This window comes from Narcine bancroftii, chromosome 8, assembly GCF_036971445.1.
Source record: "Narcine bancroftii isolate sNarBan1 chromosome 8, sNarBan1.hap1, whole genome shotgun sequence".
In the NCBI taxonomy this organism is placed as follows: Eukaryota; Metazoa; Chordata; class Chondrichthyes; order Torpediniformes; family Narcinidae; genus Narcine; species Narcine bancroftii.
Window position 1 is genome coordinate 71,330,202 of NC_091476.1, and position 25,518 is coordinate 71,355,719.

Below are 25,518 nucleotides of genomic sequence, written 5' to 3' on the forward strand. Positions count from 1 at the left end.
AGAATGAAACATGGGAGAAGTTATGCTCCGGAACTATGAGAAATACAATAAACACGAGGTTACGTATGATACAATGTAACTGGATACACAGGCTATACATTACACCTCAAAAGTTAAATAAATGGGACCCAACAGTATCTGACAGATGTTTTCGCTGTAAAAAGGAAATGGGAACAACAATTCATGCAATTTGGACATGTGAGAAAGTGAAAAAATTTTGGGAAGATCTAAACCAGATATTAAATAAAATCACAAAAAGCAATATACCAAAAAACCCAGAGATCTTACTCCTAAGTAACATAAAAAACAAAGAATTTGGACTCGATTTGGATGGAGCACAAAAAATGATTTGTTATGATAGCCCTAGCTGCAGCAAAAATATGTATTATGTCAACCTGAAAATTAGAAGATAACTTGAGAATACAACAATGGTATTTAGAAATGAATAAATGTATTCCATTAGAAAAAATAACATATAATTTAAAAAATAACATTACAATATTTGAACAAATATGGGAGCCATACATGAAACACAATAGAGAAAACCTACTGTGGACATCTACCACCTAAAATAACAGAAGGAGAACTGAATGAATAGAACTGACTCAGTGGAATTTCTTGTTTATTTTCATTGAGTGACAACATTGTTTGACGGGTTTAATGTATCTTATATTCTGAACTTTAAATAAATGGGAGGGGAGGTGAGGGAGGGAGGGAGGGGAGGAGGGAATGGGGGGAGAAAACGACACTATATATTTAAGAAGGAAATGTATGTATCTTGATCAATATGGTTTATAGTGTGAAAAATAAAAATTTTTTTAAAAAATCAACTCTGGAACTTACCAAGATCAAAAGTTGTATGTGTATAATAATCAACCCCTTAAACTTTACCCTAAAAATTGGTCCACAGGGTTCGACTATCACACGAGTATACTTTGATTAACGAAACCAATACAAATGAGCAGTTTAAAACCTATATACATTAATAAATATTATTACATACATGTATTTCTTACTAGTTATGTACATTTTTTGTATCAATATTTGCACCTAAGAGTAAAAACGTGTAATTTTTTTCATGCCTTGGGGCTCTCAAACATCTGAAGTTTATTTTAGGTGGCTCCTACCTTAAGCAGGTTTGGCCACGCCTGGTTTATAGCAATAGCCAAACAAGATGTATTAAATCAATACCCTCTAACTCGAACAGACATGGACAACTTTTACAAGGCTAACTTTGCTAAAATTGATCTACTTCAGGTCCTGGCAGAATGTGTACTGTGTACTAAGAAACAGGAGCCTTGGCTTTTATAAAGATTCCAAGAATGCCAATAGTGGTATCCCATACCATGGAGAGGTTCCAGTCAGCCTGACAGATGCCGTGTGCGAGGTGGCACATGATTATAAGAAGAGGAAAAGTGTCTTCAAACTCAGGTAAGAATCTACACCAAAACTGCAGATATTGGAACCTGAAGCAGAACACTGAGATGCTGGAGGAACTCCATGGATCAGGAGCGATCATGAGTAGAAATGGTCAGTCGACATTTTGTGGCAAGCCCCTTTATCGAGGTTGGTCTCGATCAAGAATCCCAACCCAAAATGTTTTGTTTTTAGAGCCCTTCCTGCCCATGAGTCCTTGCCACCCAAATACAGAAAAAATCTAGAATTCAAGCAGCCAGCAGCCTCAAGCAACTGGCAAAACAAAGTCATGGAGAATAAGCAGGTAAAAAATACGAACGTTTAAAATTGATCCCCCCCCCCCTCCCCCAGTAGTCAGTTTGCCAATCCACAATCAATCTCAAGCAGCTGGCAAATTCACTTATCTGGCATCTACCAAACTCCATAGGTGCCAGGTACTGGGGGTTTTAGTGCACATCAATTAACCTACAAAGTCCCCTAAGTTTTATTGGAGCGTGGGAGGAAACTGGAGCACCCAAAGGAAACCCACTCAGACATCGTGTAAACTCCTTGCAGACTGATGGATTTGATCCCGGGTCACTGCCCCTGTAATAGCATTGCACTAACTGCCACGCCAACTGTGTCGCCCATTTTGACTGACCATTTCTAGCCTGAACCCGTAAAGTTCCTCCATTATCTCGTGGTTTGCGTTCATTATTCCCAACTTCTCTTCCTCAGTGTTGCTGCAGCAGGAAGCAATTTGTGTACCTAAGACTCATTAAAGGTGATTGTCTATCTGGAATATGCATTGAAACAACAGAGTAGACCAGCCATTCTCAACAGGGCCCCTACGATCACCCCACCCGGGGGCTACAGCACATTGAATTAAAAGCCTTATTTTCTTTTCACTTCACGTATCATAAATATCTTTTTTATGTAGTCCGTAGGAGAGAAGTACAGCAGAAACCCAAACTTGACTGCTTCACAGGGAAGGGGAGGGCCGATAAACATTGAGCAGAGACCTCAGTGGGGGGTGGGGGAGGGCATAGCTGAAAGAAACGTTGAGATTGGCTGCTTTAGCAATCAGATTTGCACAAATTCACATCATGAATTCAGCCAGAAGGAGTACAAAATTTTCAATCAGTACAGGCTTCGGGCATCGTACTGGTTGGATGGACTTTTCCCTTCCCTCCACTGATTATGTCAATAGAATTCAGTGGCACAGCACAGATGGAGAACATTTGTCTCATAGAACATTACAGCACAGTACAGGCCCTTCAGCCCACATTGTTGTAGAACCAGAGAACATTACAGCAGCGAAACAAGCCTCTTCGCCCCTTCTAGTCTGTGCTGAACCATTTTCTTTTTGCTTAGTCCCACTGACCTGCACTCAGTCCGTAGCCTTCCATACCCCTCCCATTCATGTACCTGTCTAAATTTCTCTTAAATCTTAAAATTGAGCCCGCATTCACCACTTCAGCTGGCAGCTCGTTCCACACTCCCACCACTCTCTGTGTGAAGAAGTTCCCCCTAAACTTTTCCCCTTTCATCCTTAACCCATGGCCTCTGGTTTGTTTCTCTCTAACCCTCAGTGGAAAAGGCCGATCTGCATTTACTCTGTCTATCCCCTTCATAATTTTAAACACCTCTATCAAATCTCCCCTCATTTTTCTACGCTCCATGAAATGAAGTCCCAACCTGTTTTAACTTTCCCTGTAACTCAGTTCCTGAAGTCCAGGCAACATCCTAGTAAATCTTCTCTGCCCTCTTTCATTCTTATTGATATATTTCCTGTAGTTATGTGACCAAATCTGCACACAATTCTCCAAATTTGGCCTCACCAATGTCTTATACAACTTTACCATAACATCCCAACTCCTGTACTCAATACTTTGATTTATGAAGCCCCATATGCCAAAAGCTCTCTTTACAACCCTATCCACTTGCGACGGCACTTTCAGAGAACTATGTACCTGTATTCCCAGATCTTTCTGTTCTACCGCACTCCTCAGTACCCTACTGTGCATGTCCTTTCTTGGTTTGTCCTTCCAAAATGCAACACCTCACACTTGTCTGCATTAAATTCCATCTGCCATTTTTAATTCCATTTTACCAGCTGGCCCAGATCTGTCCGCAAGCTTTGAAAACCTTCTTCGCTGTCCACAACGCCTCCAATCTTAGTGTCATCTGCAAACTTGCTGATCCAATTTACCACATTATCATCCAGATTACTGATAAAGATGACAAACAACAATGGTCCCAGCACCAATCCCTGAGGCACACCACTAGTCCCACGCCACCAGTCTCAACCTTCTCAACCTCACACCCACGCCCTCTATTTTTTTTTTTGCAGCTAAATCTCATGGTTCCTATTTTAGATCTTCACAGAATGGTTCAGTTAACCGGCCCCGTAATGTTCCCCTCTTCTACATGTATTTAATTCCTTCTTTAAAGCTCAGAATCAGAATTATTGTCAGGAACAAGTCATGAAATTCGGTGTTTTGCGGCAGGGTCACAATGCAAACATTCATATTATGACCATCTTACAACATTACCATAAAGAAGTAAAATTAATAGTGCACAAAAAGTAAGGCAGTGTCTTTGGTTCATTGCTTATTCAGGAATCTGATGGCGGAGGGGAAGAAGCTGACCTTGTGCCATTGAGTGCTTGTTTTTAGGCTCCTGTGCCTTTTTCCTGATGGTAGCAGAGTGAGGAGGGCATGGCCTGGGTGGAGGGGTCTGAGGATAGAGGCTGCTTTTTTAAGACATTGCTTCATGTAGACGTCCTCAATAGAGTGAAGTCTGGTGCCTGTGATGTCGCAGGCCAAGTTAATAACCCTCTGAAGTTTATTCTTGTCCTGAGAGTTGGGACCTCCATACCAGGCAGTGATGCAGCCAGAATACTCACTACAGTGCACCTGTAGAAGCTTTTGAGAGTTTTCAGTGGCATACCAAATCTCCTTAAACACCTCACAAAGTATAGCCGTTGGCGAGCCTTCTTTGTGATTGTATCAACATGGAGGCTCCAGGACAGATCCTCAGAGATGTTGACACCTGAGAATTTGAAGTTCTTGATCCTCTCCACTACTGAGCCCTCGATGAAGACCCAGTCCTCAATCATCTCCCTGGTTTTACTGACATTGAGCACAAAGGTCGTTGTTGCTACACTGTTCAACGAGCTGACCTGTCTCCCTCCTGTACACGTCATCATTGCCTTGTGTGATTCTGTCGACAACTGCAGTGTCATCAGAAAACTTGTAAATCGCATTGGAATTGTGCCTGGCCACCAGTCGTGGGTGTACAACAAGCAGGGCAGCTGTTACAGAATCTTCTTCCACCACTACTTTCGAGCATCACTTTCCACGTCACAAATATTCACTGTGTAAAAACATTCTCCTCTTTGACTCTTTTGTTAATTTACTTTGGTTCTATGGCACTCTAACCATCATGCCATTGGAAATAACTTCATTTTTACCTAGTCATTTCTCTTCAAGATGCAGTAAAAGTCCAAAAATCCGGATCCCAGCAATCCACACCATCTGAGAATCCAGATTTCTTGGAAACTCTCACCTGAAATCCAGTCCACCTGAGAGTCCGGACTTCTCAGAAACTCTTTGCTTTTGCATGCTTTCCGTAAGTGCCTTAAATGTACGGCCCAAGAATCCTGAAAATCCAGACCAACCCATTCCCCAAGCAGTCCGGATTTTAGGATTTTGACTGCATTGTAATTATTTAATATCCAAAATTTCTTTGCATTCTCTTATCCCTGACACCAGGCTGGTAAATCTCTCTGTCTCTCTCTCTCTTTTCCTCCCTCTCTCTCTCTCCCCTTCTCTCTCCTCCCTCTCCCCTCCCCTTCTTTCTCTCCCTCCCTTCCCTCCCCCCCTTCCCTCCCCCCCCATTCTCAGATGCTAGGTTTGCACATAGTGTTGCAATTGGAGCCTGAACTCAACCAGTAATTTCTAAAACAAAACTTTAAATGTTGTTAAAAAAAGTTAAAAATTAGAATCTTTGCAGCATTAAACAAAGCCATTCAAGTTAAATATATTCCAGATTCCAACCACACACTGCTCATGTCACAACTAATACCCTTCTCCCTTATTTTCTATACATAGCACAGTATAATACAGGCAGCCTACAAGTTTGTGCTGAACATGATGCACAGTTTAAACTAAAACTCTGCTCCTTGCTAATAACCTACAGCCTGTGTGGATCCCTCAGCTTCTGAGTCCCTCACTGGTCCACTGCCATGGTCATCTTCCCTGTAGAGTCATCTTCCAAGCTTCTTCTCAACGGCTTGGTTGGGGAGGTGGGTGTTCTCCCCATTTCTGATGCCCTGCGCCACTCTGCTGCTCCTTCAAAATCAGCAACACCTTGTACCCTGCCCAGTACAGGCACCGCCATCTTGGGCATAGACACCATTTGTTGCAGGATTTAACAAAAAGACACCTACAGCTCCTTTAGCAGGAGCCGTCGGCATCAGGACTGGACTGTAGGACCCTGCGAAGCAGCGTTGTATGTCTTCTCCCCACTCACCCGACACCACACCAGCGGCAGTGCTGGCAGCACCGCCATATTTTTGTCCTATCATACCGGCTTCCACCACTAATCCTGGCAGCATTTCCAGACACCCACCCCTCTCCCCATTTAAAAGATTGCCCTGCACATCTACTTTAAATTCTCCCCACCCCTTAAATTTCTGTCCTAGAGCTGCAGTGGTTCCAAAACCCTTTCGGGCAGCCGCCTCCTTGGTGCCATTCCCCTCCAGTGCCTGTGCCCCATTCACTGTAGGCCTTTCCCTCCTGAGCCCCCCCTGCGCTCGGTACCTCCTTCGTTCTATCCATCCTTCCTCCTCCCTTTCGCTCTCAACTTACTAAAAGGTCAAAGCCACTGAGGCCAGCTCTCGTGAGACCTCCTTCTCGCTGTTTATTTTGCTACGCCCCCCCCCCCCCTCCCAGTCTGACCACGGCAACAGACAGCCCTTTCAGAGACCACAATGCCAGAAAGTTACTGCACTGGCTTCTTCACTAAACTTTATAGCAGAATAAATAATAACAAGACTGAAGGTTCGGACCATCCCATTTTTCCTCTCCAACCCCCTTGGATATTTCCACCGCCCACTTTGGGAATGGCTGCTTTAGATAAATCACTAACCACAGAGGTCCAAATACCACTGGTCATGGGGATCTGGCAGAATAACACCCACTACCTCTGTCTTCGGAGAGACCAGTCGCAGATTGCTTCGCTGAGAATCTTCATTGAGCACCTCCTCTCTATTCGCCACAACAGCGACCGTCCAGAAAACCAACCATTTCAATTCCGGGTCCCACTCCCAGACTCTCATGCCTGTCCATGGCCTTGTACACTATCCTACCCAGACCACCCACATTAGAGGAACAACACCTTATCTTCTGTCTGGGCACCCTCCAGCCACATGGCATGGACTTTACTGCTTTCCACTAAACCTGCTCACCTTTTCTTTCCCCTCCCCCTTTCCTGTCTTTCCAGTTGTTCCACCCACCCAGCCATCCTTCCTCTCCCTCATTCCTGTTGTCCCTTCCCTCCTTTCTCCACCTATCATCTGCCTTTGCCACCCCGCCCCCCCCCCCCCACTCTTTTGTTTGGTCGCCTGCCGGCATTTTCTCATACTTTGACAAAGGGTTTAAGCCCCAAATGTCGGTTCTGTATCTTTACCTTTGCTACATAAAGAACACCATTTGACCTGCTGGGCTTCTCCAGTAGTTTGTCTTTTCACGTCAACCATGGTGTTTACAGATTTTTGCGATTTACCTCTGTATTCCAGCTGATTCCAAATCCAAACTACCAGTTCACTGCAGATCTGTACCTTCTAGATTAGGGACCTTGTCAAATACCTTACTAAACTCCACGTAGACAGCATCTGCCACTCCACCCTCACCATCACCCTTCGACACCACCTCAATAACTCAATAACTCGATCAAACTTGTAAGACATGACCTGCCCCTCAACAAAGCCATACTGACTGTCCGTAATCTGACCATGCAATGTTCCAAGTTTAGATTTATTGTCAGAGTAAATGCATGACATCACGTACAACCTCCAGTATTTCCCTACCGCTAATACAAGGCCTGCTATTCCCTGGTTTATCCCTATTTCCCCCCCCTGCAGCAAAGGTGCAACGTTGCCTCCTCTCCAGTCCTCCAGCACCTTTCCTGTTGCTTGTGGGGATATAAAGATTTCCAAAAAGCCCCCCAGCAGTCGCCTCCCTTGCCACTTTCAATATATATCCAGGTACGTCCACCTTAACACTATTCAAAAGAACCAACACCATCTCTTCTTTTGATCTCAAAAATGTCCCAACATTTTCTGCACATTGCTCCCTCCTGTCCTCTCCTGGAACTGAATTTGGACGTTCTGCATTTAATTATTTGAGGTTAATTATTTCATAGTTGAGAGTCACGAAGGGGAGAAAAAACACAAAATAATAATTAGATTGAAAAAAAATGGCCTCTTCACTTGCCGAGCCATTACAGCCCTTGGTATTGAACTCCAAGCAGATTAACACACAGAAGTACGGGAGGATCTCAGCCAGTCTCACAGCGTCCATTGAAGGTAAAGATACTTTGCCGACGTTTCGGGCATGAGCCATTCTGCAAAGAACAGGAAGGCGTCAGAATAAAGACTGAAGAATGAAGGGGGGGGGGGGTGGAGTCCAGACCAACAAAAGGTGGTTAATTGGACATGAAAAGAGGAGAGGTGAGAAATGATTTTGGTTCTGCGAAAGGAGACAGGGGGAAGAGAGAGAGAAAGCTGAAGGTGATGGGAGAAGAAGAAGGGGGCGGGAATGGTGCAGAGAAGTCGATGCCATCGGGTTGGAGGGTGCCCAGACGGAGGGTGGGGTGTTATTCTTCCAATTTCCCGTTGTCTCAGTCTGGCATTGAATGAGACCATGGACAGGCATGTCAGCAAGGGAATGGGACGGGGAATTGCTGACATGTCTCTCCATGGTCTCACACACTGGCAGACTGAGACCACCCTCTAAGTAGATGGCATTAACCGACTTCTCTGGTTTCTGTTAACCCCTCCCCCCCCTTCCCTGTCTGTCACCTTTCCCCCAGCCTTCTTTCTCACTGCCTTTCCCTCTCTGTTCCCTTTTCCATCTGTACCCTTTCACAGAGCCAAGATCAATCCTCACCTTTCCTCTTGTATCCAGTTAACACCTTTTGTTGGTCTGGACTCCTCCTTCCGGCCAGTCTCCAGTCTTTATTCTGATGCCTCCCTGTTCTTTACTTATACCTTGAAGAAAGGCTCAGACCCAAAACATCAGTAATGTATCTTTACTACCTGTGGACGCTACGAGACCGGCTGAGCTCCTCCAGCATTTCTGTTTTTTTTTTACTACAATCACAGTGTCTGCAGACTTTTGTGTTTCACTCCAAGCAGATTAAAATGTGAAGTCGAACTATTGGCCAGAGTTGTCCTCTGCGACGAGATGTGATTAAATTGAGTGGAAAGATGGGACATTTCATTGATTGATGAATAATCTTTTTTTTTAATCATAGACTCAGCGAGGGGAAGGAGTTTCTGTTCCAGGCCAAGGACGAGGTAAGGGAACATTGTCTTACCATCTAATGGAAACTGTGGCAGTGACTTAAGCTCGAGTTAGCAGAATGTACAAAGGTGATGGGAGGTTCAGCCCCATTGTAAATGTTTTTAAATTTAGATACACAGCACGGTAACAGGCCCTTCTGGCCCCCAAGCCCATGCCACCCAAATATCCATGTTTGAAGGGTGGGTGGAAACAAGAGCTCTCCTTACAGTCAGCACGGGATTCCTCAAGGACCGTAAGACATAGGAGCAGAAATAGGCCATTCAGCCCATCAGGTCTGCCCCACCACTTGATCCTGAGTTGATCCATTCCCACACTCAGCCCCACTGCCCGGCCTTCTCCCCATACCCCTTGATGCCCCGGCTAATCAAGAACCTACGAATCTCTGCCTTAAATACACCCAATAGCCTCGTGGCAACAAATCCCACAGATTCACCGCCCTCTGGTTTAAGAAATCCCTCCACATCTCTGTTCTAAGTGGATGACCTTCAAGCCCAGGTCACTGGCGCCGTAATAGCGTGAATGTGCACGCTTTGCATGCAGATACCATATAACCATATAACAATTTACAGTATGGAAATAGGCCCTCAACCTTCTACGCTCCAATGAATAAAGTCCCAGTCTACTCAGTTTTTCTCCGTATTCTAGATACTGCAACCCAGGCAACATTTTCATAAACCTTCTGCACCCTCTCTACCTTATTGATATCCTTCCTATAATTTTGAGACCAGAACTGCACACAATACTCCAAACTTGGCCTCACCAAAGCCTTAAACAGTCTCAACATCACCTCCAATATTCTATGCTATGATTTATAAAGGCCAGCATACCAAAAGCCTTCACCACCCTATCTACATGGGAATCTACCTTCAAGGAACGCTGAACCGTTATTCCAAGATCCCTTTGTTCCTCAGCATTTCTCAATGCCCTCCCCTTCAGATTTGTTATCTCTTTATGTAAAAATTGGACGGGGCAGTCCAATATATCAGTCTGCAAGGAGCTTGCATGTTTTCCCCACGTCTGCGCGGGTTTCCTCCAGGTGCTCCGGCTTCCTACCACCCTTCAAAACATATGGGGATATTCGGTAACATGGGTGTATTTGGGCAGTGTGAGCTCACAGGCCGGACAGGCCTATTAGCTGTGCTGTATCTCCAAATAAATAAAATCAAGAAGGGCTGGATCGAGTAGATGTGGGGAAGATCTTTGCGGTAGTGGGAGAGGGTGGTGAATCTGGAATTTGTTGCCTCAGAGGCTGCCAGTGGGTATATTCAAAGCAAAGGCCAACAGGTTCTTGAATAGAAGGAGCATTAGAGGGAGAAGGCAGGAGAACGGGGTCGAGAGGAACCGTACATGGAGAGGGTGCAGAGGAGATTTACTAGCATGTTGCCTGGATTGGAAAATAAGTCTTATGAACCAAGGTCAGCAGAGCTGGGACTTTTCTCTTCGGCTCACAGAAGGATGAGAGGAGACTTACATCATCTTAGAGAGGGAACGCCTTTACAGCATCAGCGATCGGCTCCAGGGTGTCATTCCCGTGCTGACTGGAAAGAGTTTGTTCATTCCCCCTGAATCTGTGTGGGTTTACCCCGGGGGCTCTGGTTTCCTCCCACCATTTGGGATTGTAGGCTAATTGGGTGGTATAGACTCCTAGGCCAAAATGGCCTGTTACTGGGCTGTATTTGTCTAAATCTAAACTTAATAGAGGTCTACAAGATTCTGAGAGGCATAGATAAGGTGGACAGCCAGCACCTTATACCCAGGGCGGGAGTAGCAAACACCAGGGGGAGACAGTTTAGGGGAGACACTAGGGGTAGGTTTTTACGCAGAGAGTTGTGGGGGCCTGGAATGCCTTGCTGGGTTGGGGCGGGGAGGGGGGGTGGAAGATGGAACATTAGGATCAATTGAGAGGCTCTTAGACAGGCACATGGATAAAACTAGAGAGTTATGGAGTAGGGAGGGCTTATTCCTTTTTATTTGGTGGGAATACATAGGTTGGCACAACATTGAAGGCTGACGGGCCTGTACAGTGCTGTAGTGTTTTCTTTCTTTTTCAATCTTTTTATTATTATTATAATTTATAAACACATACAGTTCAAAGAGATATAAAAAAATACATAGTAAGTAATGAATTAATACAGAGATATTAAACAATAATATTACAGAATAAAAATATATCATAAAAAAAAATTTTAGATCAGTTTAGGGTGTGAACTATCTCTAAAAAAAAGATATAATTAATAACAATATATGAAAAAAGAGAGAGAAAAAAAACCCAAAAAAGAAGAAAAAACAAATCTGAATTAAAAAAAACTTTAAAAAAAACTTTAAAAAAAACCTACAGATATAGCTAAACCACGCCGATCTCATCTTACAGCCCAATTATCATACATAATCATAGAAAGAAAACAGAGCCAGATCAACTCACCACAAATGAAAATATTGAATAAATGGTCGCCAGGTTAACTCAAACTTAGAAGGGGATTCATAGACAGAGTTTCTAATTTTCTCTAAATTTAAACATAGTATAGTTTGGGTAAACCATTGGAAAACAGTGGGAGGATTAACCTCTTTCCAATTTAATAGTATAGATCTTCTAGCCATTAGTGTAAGAAAAGCAATCATACGATCCGCAGGAAGAGATAAATAAGTCAAATCTATCATAGGTAATCCAAAAATTGCAGTAATGGGATGTGGTTGTAAATCAATATTCAAAACAGTAGATATAATGGAAAAAATTTCCTTCCAATAATTCTGTAAAGAGGGACAGGACCAAAACATATGTGTAAGGGAAGCTATTTCCAGTTGACATTTATCACATATAGGATCGATATGAGAATGTAGTGTTTTATGTAAAGGCAAGGGAATGGGGTCGAGAGGAAAAATACACCAACCATATGTAATGGAAGATTTAAACCATGTTTTTTGCTTCTGCAAGGCTGAGAACCTGCTTGTGTTTTAGAATCAGCAGACATAAGCTAAATTCCACCGAGGGGCCAGAGATGGAGTTATCTGACGAAAGGACATCTGTGTACCAAGAACATTTAATCTTCCTGCTTGTTTTGGTCACAGACTGTCAGAGGCCTAGCCTTGATGCAAAATAAACCATTGTATTCAAAGTGATAAGCTGAAAATTATGTTATTCGATAGAAGCCTAGGCATGCTAGCTTGCTCGCTTATCTTTCTTGCTGTGCTGGGAATAGGTGCTTGGGTAAGCAGTTTTTGGGTAACATAAGCCATGGTCCCACTGCTGAAGTTTGAGACTCTCCGAGAGGTGGCAACATCTCTCAGCAAGAACTTCTAGAGTCCAGCTAATGTCCCAGTCGGGGGAGGTGGAGAAGCTGCTACCAGCGCTCCGACGTGATGTATAATTGAGAAGGGCTTGCATATTGTAGTTTGATATCAGCTTTAGAATTTGTAATAAAGATTTGTATAAACTGAAGTGCTCTCGGTGTGTGTGTCTATTTTCTTTCGGCAGCTCAAACACTGTGACCAATCTAAAACAAACAAAGTGAGAGGTACAAGTTTACCCAGAACAATTGGCGTAGTCAGCAGGATTCGAACCTTGTCTTGAGTAAACTTGTACCTCTCACTTTGTTCGTTTTAGATTGGTCACAGTGTTTGAGCTGCCGAAAGAAAATAGACACACACACCGAGAGCACTTCAGTTTATACAAATCTGTATTACAAATTCTAAAGCTGATATCAAACTACAATATGCAAGCCCTTCCCAATTATACTTATCAACGCCTGGACTGGTCCCAACTGCCAAAGCGAGGCAACGACCACGCACTTGTAGTAGGTTGTCGGGGCGCTGGTAGCAGCTTCTCCACCTCCCCCGACCGGGACGTTAGCTGGACTCTAGAAGTTCTTCTTCTTGCTGAGAGATGTTGCCACCTCTCGGAGAGTCTCAAACTTCAGCAGCGGGACCATGGCTTATATTACCCAAAAACTGCTTACCCAAGCACCTATTCCCAGCACAGCAAGAAAGATAAGCGAGCAAGGTTTCTATCGAATAATGTAATTTTCAGCTTATCACTTTGAATACAATGGTTTATTTTGCATCAAGGCTCGGCCTCTGACAGTCTGTGACCAAAACAAGCAGGAAGATTAAATGTTCTTGGTACACAGATGTCCTTTCGTCAGATAACTCCATCTCTGGCCCCTCGGTGGAATTTAGCTTATGTCTGCTGATTCTAAAAAACAAGCAGGTTCTCAGCCTTGCAGAAGCAAAAAACATGGTTTAAATCTTTCATTACACCATAGTAGACATGATGGGCTGAATGGCTTGATTCTGCTCCTACATCTTATTGTCATCCTAAATGCTTCTTATCTCTCTGGATCCAGGGCTCAAATCAAACTTAATAATGGGATCTTTTAAGTAGAGGTTGTATTTGAAATTCGAGTTTGGGTGAAGCCAACCAGCAACTCCCATTATTTGAGATCCTGGATGTGGATCAAAACCTGACACAGCTCTTCTCAAGGCTGAGGCACTGGCATCTGTCCTGCCAACAGTTCGAACATCAATAACCTTATATCTTTTAAAATATTTTAATAATTTTAATTTGACATTTAAATTTAGACAGAGCATGGTAATGGGCCATTTCGGCCCACAACCCCATCCCCCCCAATGCACACCCAATTGAGCTCCCCCCCCCCCCACCGACCCCTTGTTCTTTTTGAACGGTGGGAGGGGAGGAAATGGAGCTTGGGAAAAACCCACGCAGACACGGGAGAACATACAGGCTCCTTGCAGACAGCGCTGTATTCGAACCCCAGTCCCAATCACTGTAACAGCCTCGCTCCAACCGTGTCATTGGAATCGTGCATAGAAGTTTCGACGCCACCCTCTTCTGTGCAAAGGTGAAAGGAGGAAAGTTGAGGGGAGTCATTAGGGGTATTCTTTATTTTATACACAGAGCGTTGTGGGGGCCTGGAACGCCTTGCCAGGGGCGGTGGGGGAGGGTGAAACATTAGGGGCATTAAAGAAACTCTTAGACAGGCACATGGATGAAAGAAAAATGGAGGGATACGGGATAGGAAGGGTTTCGGGTTTTTTTGTGAGAATATATAGGTCAGCACAACATTGAGGACTGAAGGGCCTGTACTGTGCTGTAATGTTCTGTGTTATCACAGATTCTCCTGGTTCTTGCAATAAGCTCCACAGTAATAATGTCCTTACGGCCCTTTATCTGGTCAATTGGCTGATTTGAATCAAATGTCATGGGGGTAGAGAACTAAGAGTTGGGGGGTGGGGGGGGGCTGAGTTGGAAGAGGTATGCTGCAGCCAGAGGCTGGTAAATCTGTGGAATTTGTTGCCATTGGGTGTATTTCAAACAGAGATTGATAGGTTCCTGATTAGCAGGACATTGAAGGTTATGGTGAGAAGGCCAGGCAGTGGAGTTGAGTGGAGAAATGAATCAGCTCATGTTTGAATGGCAGGGCAGACTTGATGGGCTGAATGGCCTGGTTCTACTCCTTACTTGCTTACAAGACTATGCTTTGCAGGTGGAAATGAGCAGCTGGATTGACGCGATCACCAGGTCAATCTCCAACAGTCAAGACGACCTCCACCCTGCCACTCCGCAGGGCCTCACCCGTGCCATGACGATGCCCCCGATGACGCCCCACAGCAGTGAGACCGTGACCCTGCGTAGGGACAAGGACGGCAAGGAGAAAGACCGGGAGAAGAGGTTTAGCTTCTTCAAGAAGAAATAGGCAAAGACTTAGGAAGCTTTCAAAAACAAGCTGAAGTCGCCTCATGTTCCCCACTTTGCACGTCATCCCAGTCAATTGCAGCTTGGTTTTTCTTTTTGACTGACTCTGCGCCTGGCATTCCCGGGGCTTTTGAAGAGGGGTGGGAGAGGGCGGGTTGGGATTTAGTAAAAAAATACTTTTTTCAGTGTTGGGGGTGGTGGGGTGGGTGTAACGAAAATGTCAGGACTTCTGGAATGGTGAGCAGACCATCTCTATAGAACTGATTCATGAAACACTAAACGTTGGTTGACCCAAGGAAGAGAGAATCGTTCTGCCTCGGGACATGCTTCCAGCAGAATATTTTGATCCTAAATTGGCTAAAGGTAAAATGATTTGATATCAGGTGGGTTTTTTTTACATAGGATTGACTGTTTGGTTGTGGTGTATTTACACTGTTGAAAGTCTAATGGGTCTCAAAAATGAAGTTTGCAATGAAAATGCCTCTTCTTCCCCCTACTAAACCTCAGCAGGAGTTGTCACTGACAATCTGAATAGCTGCAAAATGAGGCCAGATTGGAAATATGTATTTCTTAAGCAGACATGTTATCCCAGTTAGTGCCATTTCATTTATTTTCCCTCCCTTGATCCTATCCTGGTGTTTTTCCCCCTCTTTCTTGCACTTAACTACTGTGGCGCAGTGTCATCAATTGTAATATAAATGCCACAATGAGGTACTTTTGTATTTATTGAAAATTCCAATAGATGCTTCATGGATGCGGAGAGATGGGGTGGGTTAGGAGAGAGCATCAAACCTGGCTATAAACACTTCTCCTTCCTCCTCCCCCCTCCTCATTGCTTGGTTTGTTACTCCCTCGATGTTAACCCAAACGAATTGCTTTTTTTAAAGAAGGCCAATCTGCTCTCACTGTGGGCAGAGAACCCTGCATTTTCCCAAACGTTTTCCCTCGCTGCGACGGGTATTGGGGGTGGATTATTTGCTGTAAACAAACTTGCATCGCAGAACGTGTCGAAGTATTTTCGTCACCAAGTTGCTGCGAAAATTGCAGATCAATTTAAAGTTGGTTTTAAAAAGCTTTCAAGTTTCCTTCCTGTACAGTCCTACCGTCGCAATCAACAGCAGCTTTGATTAGAAGTGAAACACTGAAGTCTGCAGACATCGTGGTTGAAGTAAAAACACAATGCTGGAGAAGCTCAGCATGTCGCTGTAGCCAATGTAAAGTTACAGAACCAACGTTTCAGCTTTGAGCCCTTCATCAAGGTATTATCCCACCTTGGTATAAAACAAGGTATTATCAAGATATTCAAAGATATCATAGAAGCCTCAAGCCTGAAACGTTGGTTATGTTCCTTTATCTTTACTATATAAAGTACATGCTGAGTTTCTCCAGCAATGTGTTTTTACTTTTTTATACAGCAGCTTTAATTAGTACTGGGCAAAACTTCCAGTGCACTTTGTGTTGCTAAGAGTTGGGAAATTGTTAGACGAGATGACCTTCCTCAACTGGATGGTTCAATTCACTCTTTTCCCATGGGAACAGTTTTAACACGAGGTTAAAATTTTCCATTAGCCTCTATCGTAAAACCAGTGTTTTAAATTTTCCTTTGATCCGCCAACTCCCATTTCCGCTTCTTCTACTGCATCACACCTCCCACCCCTTGCCTCGACTGAGCTGCAAGTTACTTCGCTCCTCCCCCCCACCCTTTTGAGAACTGGCCCGTCGATGGATTTTAGGCAGCAAGCAGGATGTAGGAGAGATGGCGGAGTGACGAGGAAGCTTTTGCAAGTTCGAGCTAGGAAGGGTAGGCTTCGGGAGGGATGCCACCACCGTATCGTGATTGGCTACGAGAACAGGATGCATTTTGTTGTTTGCCAGATCTGAGATGTGCTGAGGTTAAGTTACTAAACTGCTTTTAAATATTTTCTTGGACCTGGTTCATTGTAAATCCCACTCGGTGGTATTTGGATAGAAATTGAAACGTGTGGGGCACTCAAAATTCTATTTGATAGTTACCATCAGCTAAAGTAATTTCAAGAGGAGATGCTTCCGAAGTGATGATGTAATTTTGTAATCTAAAACCTCACACCGGCAGACAGTCGGGGAGTCAGTATTGGCCACCTCAGCGGTGACACAGTTATTAAATTTGAAGAGGAAATTCCAATACATGTTAGATTTTTGAACACATCAGGGATAAAGTTACTTTTAAAGTCTCATTGGAAGTCCTTTTTAAAATGTAGGACTTCAATAGCAAATCGTGACCTGTTCCATCACATTCCAGGTAGAGCATAGACTTTGAGCCTTGTTGATAGGGAGACAGATGGGAGCCAGAGACCAGATTTAAGACATCTAAATCACAGCGGGTGTCAGCATGCGAAGATTCTTCACCTGCTCCCCTGTTCCTCACATTGATGGAGATGCTGGTCCAACTATCAATGGTAACTAATGATACAGTGCAGTGCAGGGCTCAGGTTTGGGGAAGGGAATGCGTTTTCTCCAGCTTCTGACCTCATCCAGTGAATCGGCGCCGACGCAGGGTGAAGAACCGCCTGGGGCACTGCCATTCATGGCACCTCTGCTGCACCAGCGATGATCCATCCCCCACGGGTACCGCCTCCTCACGAGTACAGATTGTCCCACCCCTCTTCCCAATTCAGAGGGACCACAGGACAGAGAGTGTAACTGGGAGATCACATAGATGTGGAGTAAAACACAAAAGTGCAGACACCGTGGTTGAAGTAAAAGCACAATGCTGGAGAAACTCAGCAAGTCACTGTGTACTTTATATAGCAAAGATAAAGATATATAACCAGTGTAGAACACTACAGCACAGTACAGGCCCTTTGGCCCTTGATGTTGTGCTGACCCATATATTCCTAAAATAAGTACTAAACCCTCCCTACCCCATAACCCTCTATTTTTCTTCCATCCACGTGTTTAGGAGTCTCTTAAATGCCCCTAATATCCCAGCACCCACCACCATACCCGGCAAGGCATTCCAGGCATCCACAACTCTCTGTGTAAAACAAAAACTTAACCCTGACATCACCTCTAAACTTCCCTCCCTTCACCTTGTACAGATGTCCTCTGATCCTGCCCTGAGAAATGGGTGCTGGCTGTCCACACTATTCTATGCCTCTCACAATTTCATAGACCTCTCGTCCTTCTATGCTTCAAAGAGAAAAGTCCCAGCTCTGCCAACCTTGCTTCATAAGACTTGCTTCCCAATCCAGGCAACATCCTGGTGAATCTTCTCTGCCCCCTCTCTGTAGCTTCCACGTCCTGTCCGTAATGAAGTGCCCAGAACCAGAAACGTCTGTTTCCTCTATGCTTTCCCTCCCTTATCCACCTCTTGTCTGTGCCCCTCTTCTCATTTTATTGCTGCCTACATTTTGCTCATACCTTAATGAAGGGGTCAAGCCTGAAACATTGCTTGTGTATCTTTATCTTTGTTGTACAAAATAACCTGCTGAATTTCCCCACCATTGTGTTTTCAGCTCAAATAGTTGTGGCAGTTTACAGACCCTCACAGCTGAGTTGCCCTGAAATCCTCTTCGACGCCGGGGAATCCAGAGAGAATAGGAGGTTTTGCATGGGAGAAGAGGGAGAAATGAGATGTTTTCTCTCATTCGCTGGTGATACAAATGCAGTGTTTAACATTGCAACGTGATGTTAGGATGCTGCTTATTGCTGCAATTATCTTATATTCTGAAAGGAACCCCCTGAGTGCTGAGAGAACCCAGAGATGGTTCCCAGTTAGTGCCATAGCGGTGCCAAGAGTTGTTAGCCCAACCCCATAGTCGAGCAGGTTCTCCAGTGATCCTGAAGACCAGGCTGCCCCTGTCCCGCTCCATCTGCCACTTTGCCAAAGCCTTTGAGGGTGGGGGGGGGGGGGGTGGGTGCAACAAGTTGACTGGTTCCATCACACCGGCCAGATTTTCTTTTGGTGAGTTTCAGGTTGACGCGGTCACATCCGGCCCGGGTTCAAATCCGGCACTGACTTCAAACAGTTCTCCCCGTTGCCCCCTGTGTGGGGGGGGGGGGGGGGTCCCGCCGGATGCTCTGGTTTCCTCACAAAAACTGCACTGGGATGTAGGTCATTTGGGTGTATTTGGGCAGCATGGGCTCGTGGGCCGAAAGGGCTTAGGTCTAAATTTAAAAGGCAGACTCTGAGTTTGCCTCCTGACAGCCCAGCCTGTTTTGTTCCCAATGATGGGGGAGTCGAGGACTAGAGGGCATAGTTTAAGATTACAGGGTAGGCCCTTTAGGACGGAGATGAGAAAACATTTTTTTACCCAGAGAAGTGTGAATCTGTGGAATGCTCTGCATAGAGGCAGATTCGCTGATTATGTTCAAAAGAGAGTTAGATAAGACTCTAGTGGGCAAAGGAGTTAAGGGTTATGGGGATAAGGCTGGAAAGGGGTACTGATGGTAGTGATCAGCCATGATCTGTAAAGTGGCGGTGCCGGCTCGACGGGCCGAAGGGCCTACTCCAGCTCCTATTGTCTAACGTCACAGAGCCGGTGGAAACGGGTGTGAGGGACCTAGACGGAGAATGTTGGCGCGAACGTCTGCCCTGGGAACGCTGAACGGGTCCTTGCAGCACGTCTGCGCTGAACCTGCTGTCCTGTTTGATGGGTCTATAGTGGGATTCCTGCCTTGGGGAGAGTGCAAGATGATGCAGTGTGAGCTTTACCCTGGATCTAACCCAATCTTTCCTTGCCATGGAAGAATGTGATGGGACAGCAGGAAGGGAACGTCACTCTGCATCCAGCCCGTGTTGTGCTTGCCCTGGGACAACTTGAAGTGGTGTTGTTTAACGCTCTCAACCCCTGCTCAACATCACGAGGCGCAGCCCTCAGTTTGAGCACAGAATCCAGCCCGGTGTTGTTTCATTTCGCTTTGATAGAAATGTTCGGCCAGACACCAGCTCGTTCGCTAAATTACGGTCAGCGGTGAATCAGCAAAGCGGTTGGGAGAGAGTGGGAGGGGACGACTTGATCCAATGCTTGACTGGACAGTGCCGGGTGAAAGACAGTGAAAGGCTGATGAATGAATGGGGTGGCCTGGGTATTCCCATTTGAAGTTTGGAATATTATAATCTCTATTTACTGAATTCTTACTGTCCTGAAAATAAAGAGTGCATTTAAAACTCTTCTCCCGGTGCCTGGGTTATTTCAGGGGCTGCTCTGATTGCCAGGTTGCCTCAAAGGTTCCTCGGTTCACGGAGCGACGGACCTGGCAGGAGAAGTCCCCGTCCCGCTGCCGCCTGCCTTGAGGCGGCTGAGCAAGCGTCGCCCGTTCGGGGAGTCGAGCTGCCAGCATTTGCAGGAGTTGCGAGGAATGGCCACCAAATGGAAAGAGCTTCTGCTTGATGAGATGATTTGATGTCACCGTGTTCTTTCACCCAGTGCAGTAAAGCGCCGGCCTCAACGGGGGATTTGCTCCGTTGGCTCCCGCCTCCTTCGAACTCTGCTCAAAGTTTATGGCCCCGGGAAGCCGTCGAGTTTCGGTTTCCTCCGTCCTCTTGGGCGAGGAGAACAGAAAACAAGGCTTTTGCTTAAAATGTGCTGTGGCCTCCGTTGAGAACGGCTGGTCGAGGAGCTCCTTTAATTCTCGGGAATGTGGTGAAGGCTTTGGGTATTGACCCAAATATGTTGGAGAATCCGGGGTTCAAACGCGGCGCTGTCTGTCAGGTTCTCCCCGGGTCAGCGTGGGGTTTCCCCGGGTCAGCGTGGGGTTTCCCCGGGTCAGCGTGGGGTTTCCCCGGGTCAGCGTGGGGTTTCCCCGGGTCAGCGTGGGGTTTCCCCGGGTCAGCGTGGGGTTTCCCCGGGTCAGCGTGGGGTTTCCCCGGGTCAGCGTGGGGTTTCCCCGGGTCAGCGTGTGTTCTCCCCGGGTCAGCGTGGGGTTTCCCCGGGTCAGCGTGGGGTTTCCCCGGGTCAGCGTGGGGTTTCCCCGGGTCTGCGTGGGGTTTCCCCGGGTCAGCGTGTGTTCTCCCCGGGTCAGCGTGGGGTTTCCCCGGGTCAGCGTGGGGTTTCCCCGGGTCAGCGTGGGGTTTCCCCGGGTCAGCGTGGGGTTTCCCCGGGTCAGCGTGTGTTCTCCCCGGGTCAGCGTGGGGTTTCCCCGGGTCAGCGTGGGGTTTCCCCGGGTCAGCGTGGGGTTTCCCCGGGTCAGCGTGGGGTTTCCCCGGGTCAGCGTGGGGTTTCCCCGGGTCAGCGTGGGGTTTCCCCGGGTCTGCGTGGGGTTTCCCCGGGTCAGCGTGGGGTTTCCCCGGGTCAGCGTGGGGTTTCCCCGGGTCAGCATGGGGTTTCCCCGGGTCAGCGTGGGGTTTCCCCGGGTCTGCGTGGGGTTTCCCCGGGTCAGCGTGGGGTTTCCCCGGGTCTGCGTGGGGTTTCCCCGGGTCTGCGTGGGGTTTCCCCGGGTCTGCGTGGGGTTTCCCCGGGTCTGCGTGGGTTCTCCCCGGGTCTGCGTGGGGTTTCCCCGGGTCTGCGTGGGGTTTCCCCGGGTCTGCGTGGGGTTTCCCGGATCTGCGTGGGGTTTCCTGGGTCTGCGTGGGTTTACCCCAGGTCTGCGTGGTGTTTCCCCGGGGCTGTAACTGGAGCACGGGCTCGTGGGCTGAAAGGGCCTGTTACTGTGCTGTCTGTCTCATTCTTTCTAAAACATTCTGCACAGAGAATCACTGGGGTGTTCAGATTCAGATTTATTGTCAGGGTACATCACATACAACCCTGAGGTCCTTTTTCCTGTGGACCAGGCAGAATGACCACTTACAGTAGTGCAAAAAGAAATGTAAACAAACTGCAAGACAGAGAGAGAAAATATCAATCAAGTGCAAAACTAAGAGTCCTGAAGTGGGTCCTTGATTGAGTTTGTCGTTCAGGAGTCTGATGGTGGAGGGGGAGCGGCTGTTCCTGAACCTGGTGGTGGCACCGAGACCTCTTTCCTGATGGCAGCAGCGAGAACAGAGCATGTGCTGTGGGGTGGGGGTGCGGATCCTTGATAGTCGCTGCTGATCTCCGACAGCAGCATTCCCTGTCGAGATTCTTGGTGGTGGGGAGAGTTTTGCCTGTGATGTCCCAGGCTGTGCCCACAACCTTTTCATCTTCTAAACTGATGAGAGTCACTAGACAACAAGAATTTTGCTTCCTGAAAACTTTTGCGTGTATTCTTTGGATTTTGGGCTGCTGATCACAAATATCACCTTAAAACTTTTTTTAAAGATATAACCAGTCATATTTTAAGTCTACTTCAAGCATATAAAACCACAAAGTACAACATGTCATTGAAAATTCATTTTCTGCATTTGCCCTTGGATTTCTTCCCTGCTGATCTTGATGAGGTCAGTGACAAACTTCACCAGGACATTGCGACCGTGGAAAAGTGGTATCAGGGCAACTGGAATCCATCGATGCTGGCCGACTACTGACATGAGAGGCATCAGATGCTGAATACAAACGAAAATCAGCGGCAAAACATTTTTAGGTCACTTGAACTAATACAAGGTGTCAGCATCATTATGGGATTAAACATGCTAAATTCAAAAAAAGTTCATTTAATGTTTCTCAACTGACATGATACAGCAAATCTGAAACTGTTCAGCTTGAAGTTGTCTATCATAATCCCCTTTCTTTTCTGGAAGAAATCTTTTGAAAAAAAATTGTTGTAATTGGCTTTCTCCTATCTTCCAGAGTGACTTTGCCCTTGTTATAGACCATCTGTCAAACATAGTCCCCACTCCCTTCCCTTACCCCTATTCCTTTACAGTCTAGTAGTTAAATCTGGTTATGGTGCCATTAATAGTTGGGACTCCACTACAGTGACATCCAACCAGTTACCAATCTCGAAAGACTAACGGTTTGCCAGCCCTATGCAATCCCATGCATTACCTTTAATGTGGCAGAAGAGATACAGGAAGATTAGAGCCAGCACCACCAGGCTGAGGAACAGCTTCTTCCCAGGGGCAGTGAGAACGCTGATCAACCAAAGGAACTGCTCACACTAACCTTCCAAGACTCTCATATTCACAAAACAATATTTATTTATTTGTATGGATAAAATCCTTGTCCTACATATGTATTATTTGTATGTGTGTTATGACTGGTTGTGTGTCTCTGTGTTTTGCACAGAGGACCGGAGAATGCTATTTCATCGGGTTGTATTTGTACAATCGGCTGAAAATAAACTTGACTTACCTTCTAGAAATCTATATAGACCACATTCACTGTTTTTCCGTAATCTACCCTTCTTCTTACATCTTCAAACAACTCTGCAACATTTTTATTTTCATAAAACCGTATTGACATGGTCTTGATTTTTCAAAATGTCCTGCTATTTTCCCACGAGCAAACACGGAGCTAACTACTCTGCTTTCTACATCCCAATGTTCTTGAAGAGTACAGGTGCTCCCCGACTTACGATGGGGTTTCATTCCGATAAACCCATCGTATGTGGAAAAATAGTGAGTTGAAAATTATGTTTGCACCAACCGAACATCATAATGTTGCCTAGCCCACCTTAAATGTGCTCAGAACATTTGACATAGCCTACAGCTGGGTGGATTTATCTAAGACAAAGCCTATTGTTTACAGTAATTAAATGTTGAATACCTTTTATTCCGCACTAAAAAAAATACAGTGATAACGACCATCGTAACTTCTAAAAATCGTAAGTTGGACCATCGTATGTCGATGAGTATCTGTATGGGTAAATTCAACTTTCCAATCCCCCGGGACTTTGGTAAATTGCAACCAACACAATGGTAACTCTGCAGCCATTTCCTGTGAGACCCAAGGGTGCAGGACTAGCGGACATTCACCAATACCAATGATATGAAGAGTTAATTGGAGAGGATAGACTGGCAGAGTGCATAGCTGACAGTACATAGACCATGCCAGGCATTTCAAGGTTCCTTTTCCTGTCTTATAACAGCACAAAAAAACGTAATATACATGATTGACTCCAACTTTTGCCTGCCATAAGGCAAACAAAGTCACCATGAGCATTGCCCAGCACCGTTAACTATCGGAGAAGGAGAACCTGAATGTCCATGGATTTGCTTCCAGCACTCCTGCAGCCTCTGCAACCGCACGGACTCCTGTTCATCAGACGCTCGGATCCAAACCTCCAACACGTTCAGGAAGCCATCGGTGCCCGAGGCCCCTCAGGGACCCATCTTGCCCTCGGCACCCATTCTGATTCCTGGTTCCCGTGAGCCAGTCTCCAGCAGCCTTCAACTGCATGTTGACAGCTGCCCACAGCCTGTGTGGGTCCTTCAACCGCTGTGTCCCTCCTGTAGGGTCATCTCCCTTGCTGCTTTTCCATGGGAGCGGGTTGTTCTCCCCGTTTCTGTTGCTCCCCCAAACCCCTTGTGACAGGAGCACCATCTTGGGCACCGATCTCCATGGTTGCAGGATCTAAAAATGGCTGATTTAGCAGGAAGCAGAGAGTTGGAATACAGGGCTCCTATTCTGACTTGGTGCCAGTGGCAAGTGGCATCCACATGGGTCGGGGTTGGGGCTGCTTCTTTCTATGTTTGTATATTAATGACTTGGATTATGGAATGATGGCTTTGTGGCCAGGTTTGCGGATGATACGGGTTGAGGAGAAACAGAAGCTGCTGAAGGACTGCGACAGATGAGGAGAATGGGCAGAGAAATACAGTGTCGGAAAGGGTAGGACTGTGGCTCGTGCACTTCGGTCAAAAAAAAGACTTTTAAATGGGGAGAAAATTGAAAATCCCCAGATGCAAAGGGACCTGGGAGTCCTCGTGCAGGCCGGACTGAAGGTAAACTTCATGGTTGAAGAAGATAAATGCAATGTGTTTCAAGAGAGATGGGACGTTGAGGCTTTATACCCTAGATGATTAGTAAGGGATTACTTAAAGTGGGATGTGAGTGGAAAGAAAATGTTTGCAAACCACTGTTTTAATCGTCCCTCATTGAGTTGTTATGTGCACCATTTCAGAACTCCCAAAGGAATTGGGTCAGTGACAATTTTTCTCAAGTGAAATACTTCAGTAACAATTGGGACTAGAGCAGTGATTCTCATACGTCCCTTCCCACTCACATCCCACCTTAAGCAATTCCTTACTAATCACAGAGCACTGATGGCAGAGGGATTACTTAAGGTGGTAGGTGAATGGAAAGAAAAGGTTTGAAAACTATTGGGGTAGATGAATAATTGATCCATTCAAATAACCTCGGAAAGAGGTGTCAAGAGGAATAATCGGACAGTCAGAATGAGGGTAGAAGGCAAGATTAATTAACCCTTAACTGTTTTTTTTCTCTTTCTCTCTCTTCCCCCCTCTCTTCTCCATCCACTCCACTTCCAGTCCTCCCAATGTTGTTCCCCTTTCTCTTTTCAACCCCCCCCCCACAAAGATACCATCTGTAAATTTAGAAATAATAAATTCCTTTGTCTTGATCAATAAGACCATGAGAGATAGGAGCAGGAATGGGCCATTCGGCCCATCGAGTATTTCCCCACCATTTAATCATGAGTTGATCCATTTCCCCACTCAGCCCAGCCTTCTCCCATTATCATGGTTCCCATTATCACCTTTGTGGAGGATCGACGTGGATCCTTGATCCATGTTCTGAGGTGGTGGGAGGAATGAAGGGCTCAGACTTCTCTTCAGCTCATCCCCTTTGTCTAATGCCCAGAGCTGAGTGAGGTAGATGATCAAGGCGCTCCCCGAACATATAGGTGCGATCTGATGTTAACCAATCTCGAAACAATCACCATCTCAGCTGCAAGCATTATCCTATCAGAATGATGCACCATTTTGTGGACCAATCACACAGATGTGTCTCCCCACTTTCCCCC

At 45.9% G+C, this 25,518-nt stretch overlaps 1 protein-coding gene across 7 annotated transcripts in view; it reads left to right on the forward strand.

Moving 5' to 3' along the window:
* Positions 1–19,849, forward strand: part of LOC138740832 (spectrin beta chain, non-erythrocytic 1-like) — a 393,831-nt gene extending 373,982 nt beyond the window's left edge. For all 7 annotated transcript variants that reach the window (XM_069894022.1, XM_069894016.1, XM_069894017.1 and 4 more), the window contains 3 exons: positions 1,258–1,431; positions 8,938–8,980; positions 14,489–19,849. In XM_069894022.1, coding sequence (XP_069750123.1) covers positions 1,258–1,431; positions 8,938–8,980; positions 14,489–14,698 — 427 coding nt within the window. In that variant the 3' untranslated portion in view covers positions 14,699–19,849. The remainder of the gene's footprint in view (positions 1–1,257; positions 1,432–8,937; positions 8,981–14,488) is intronic.
* The last annotated feature ends 5,669 nt before the right edge of the window (positions 19,850–25,518 follow it).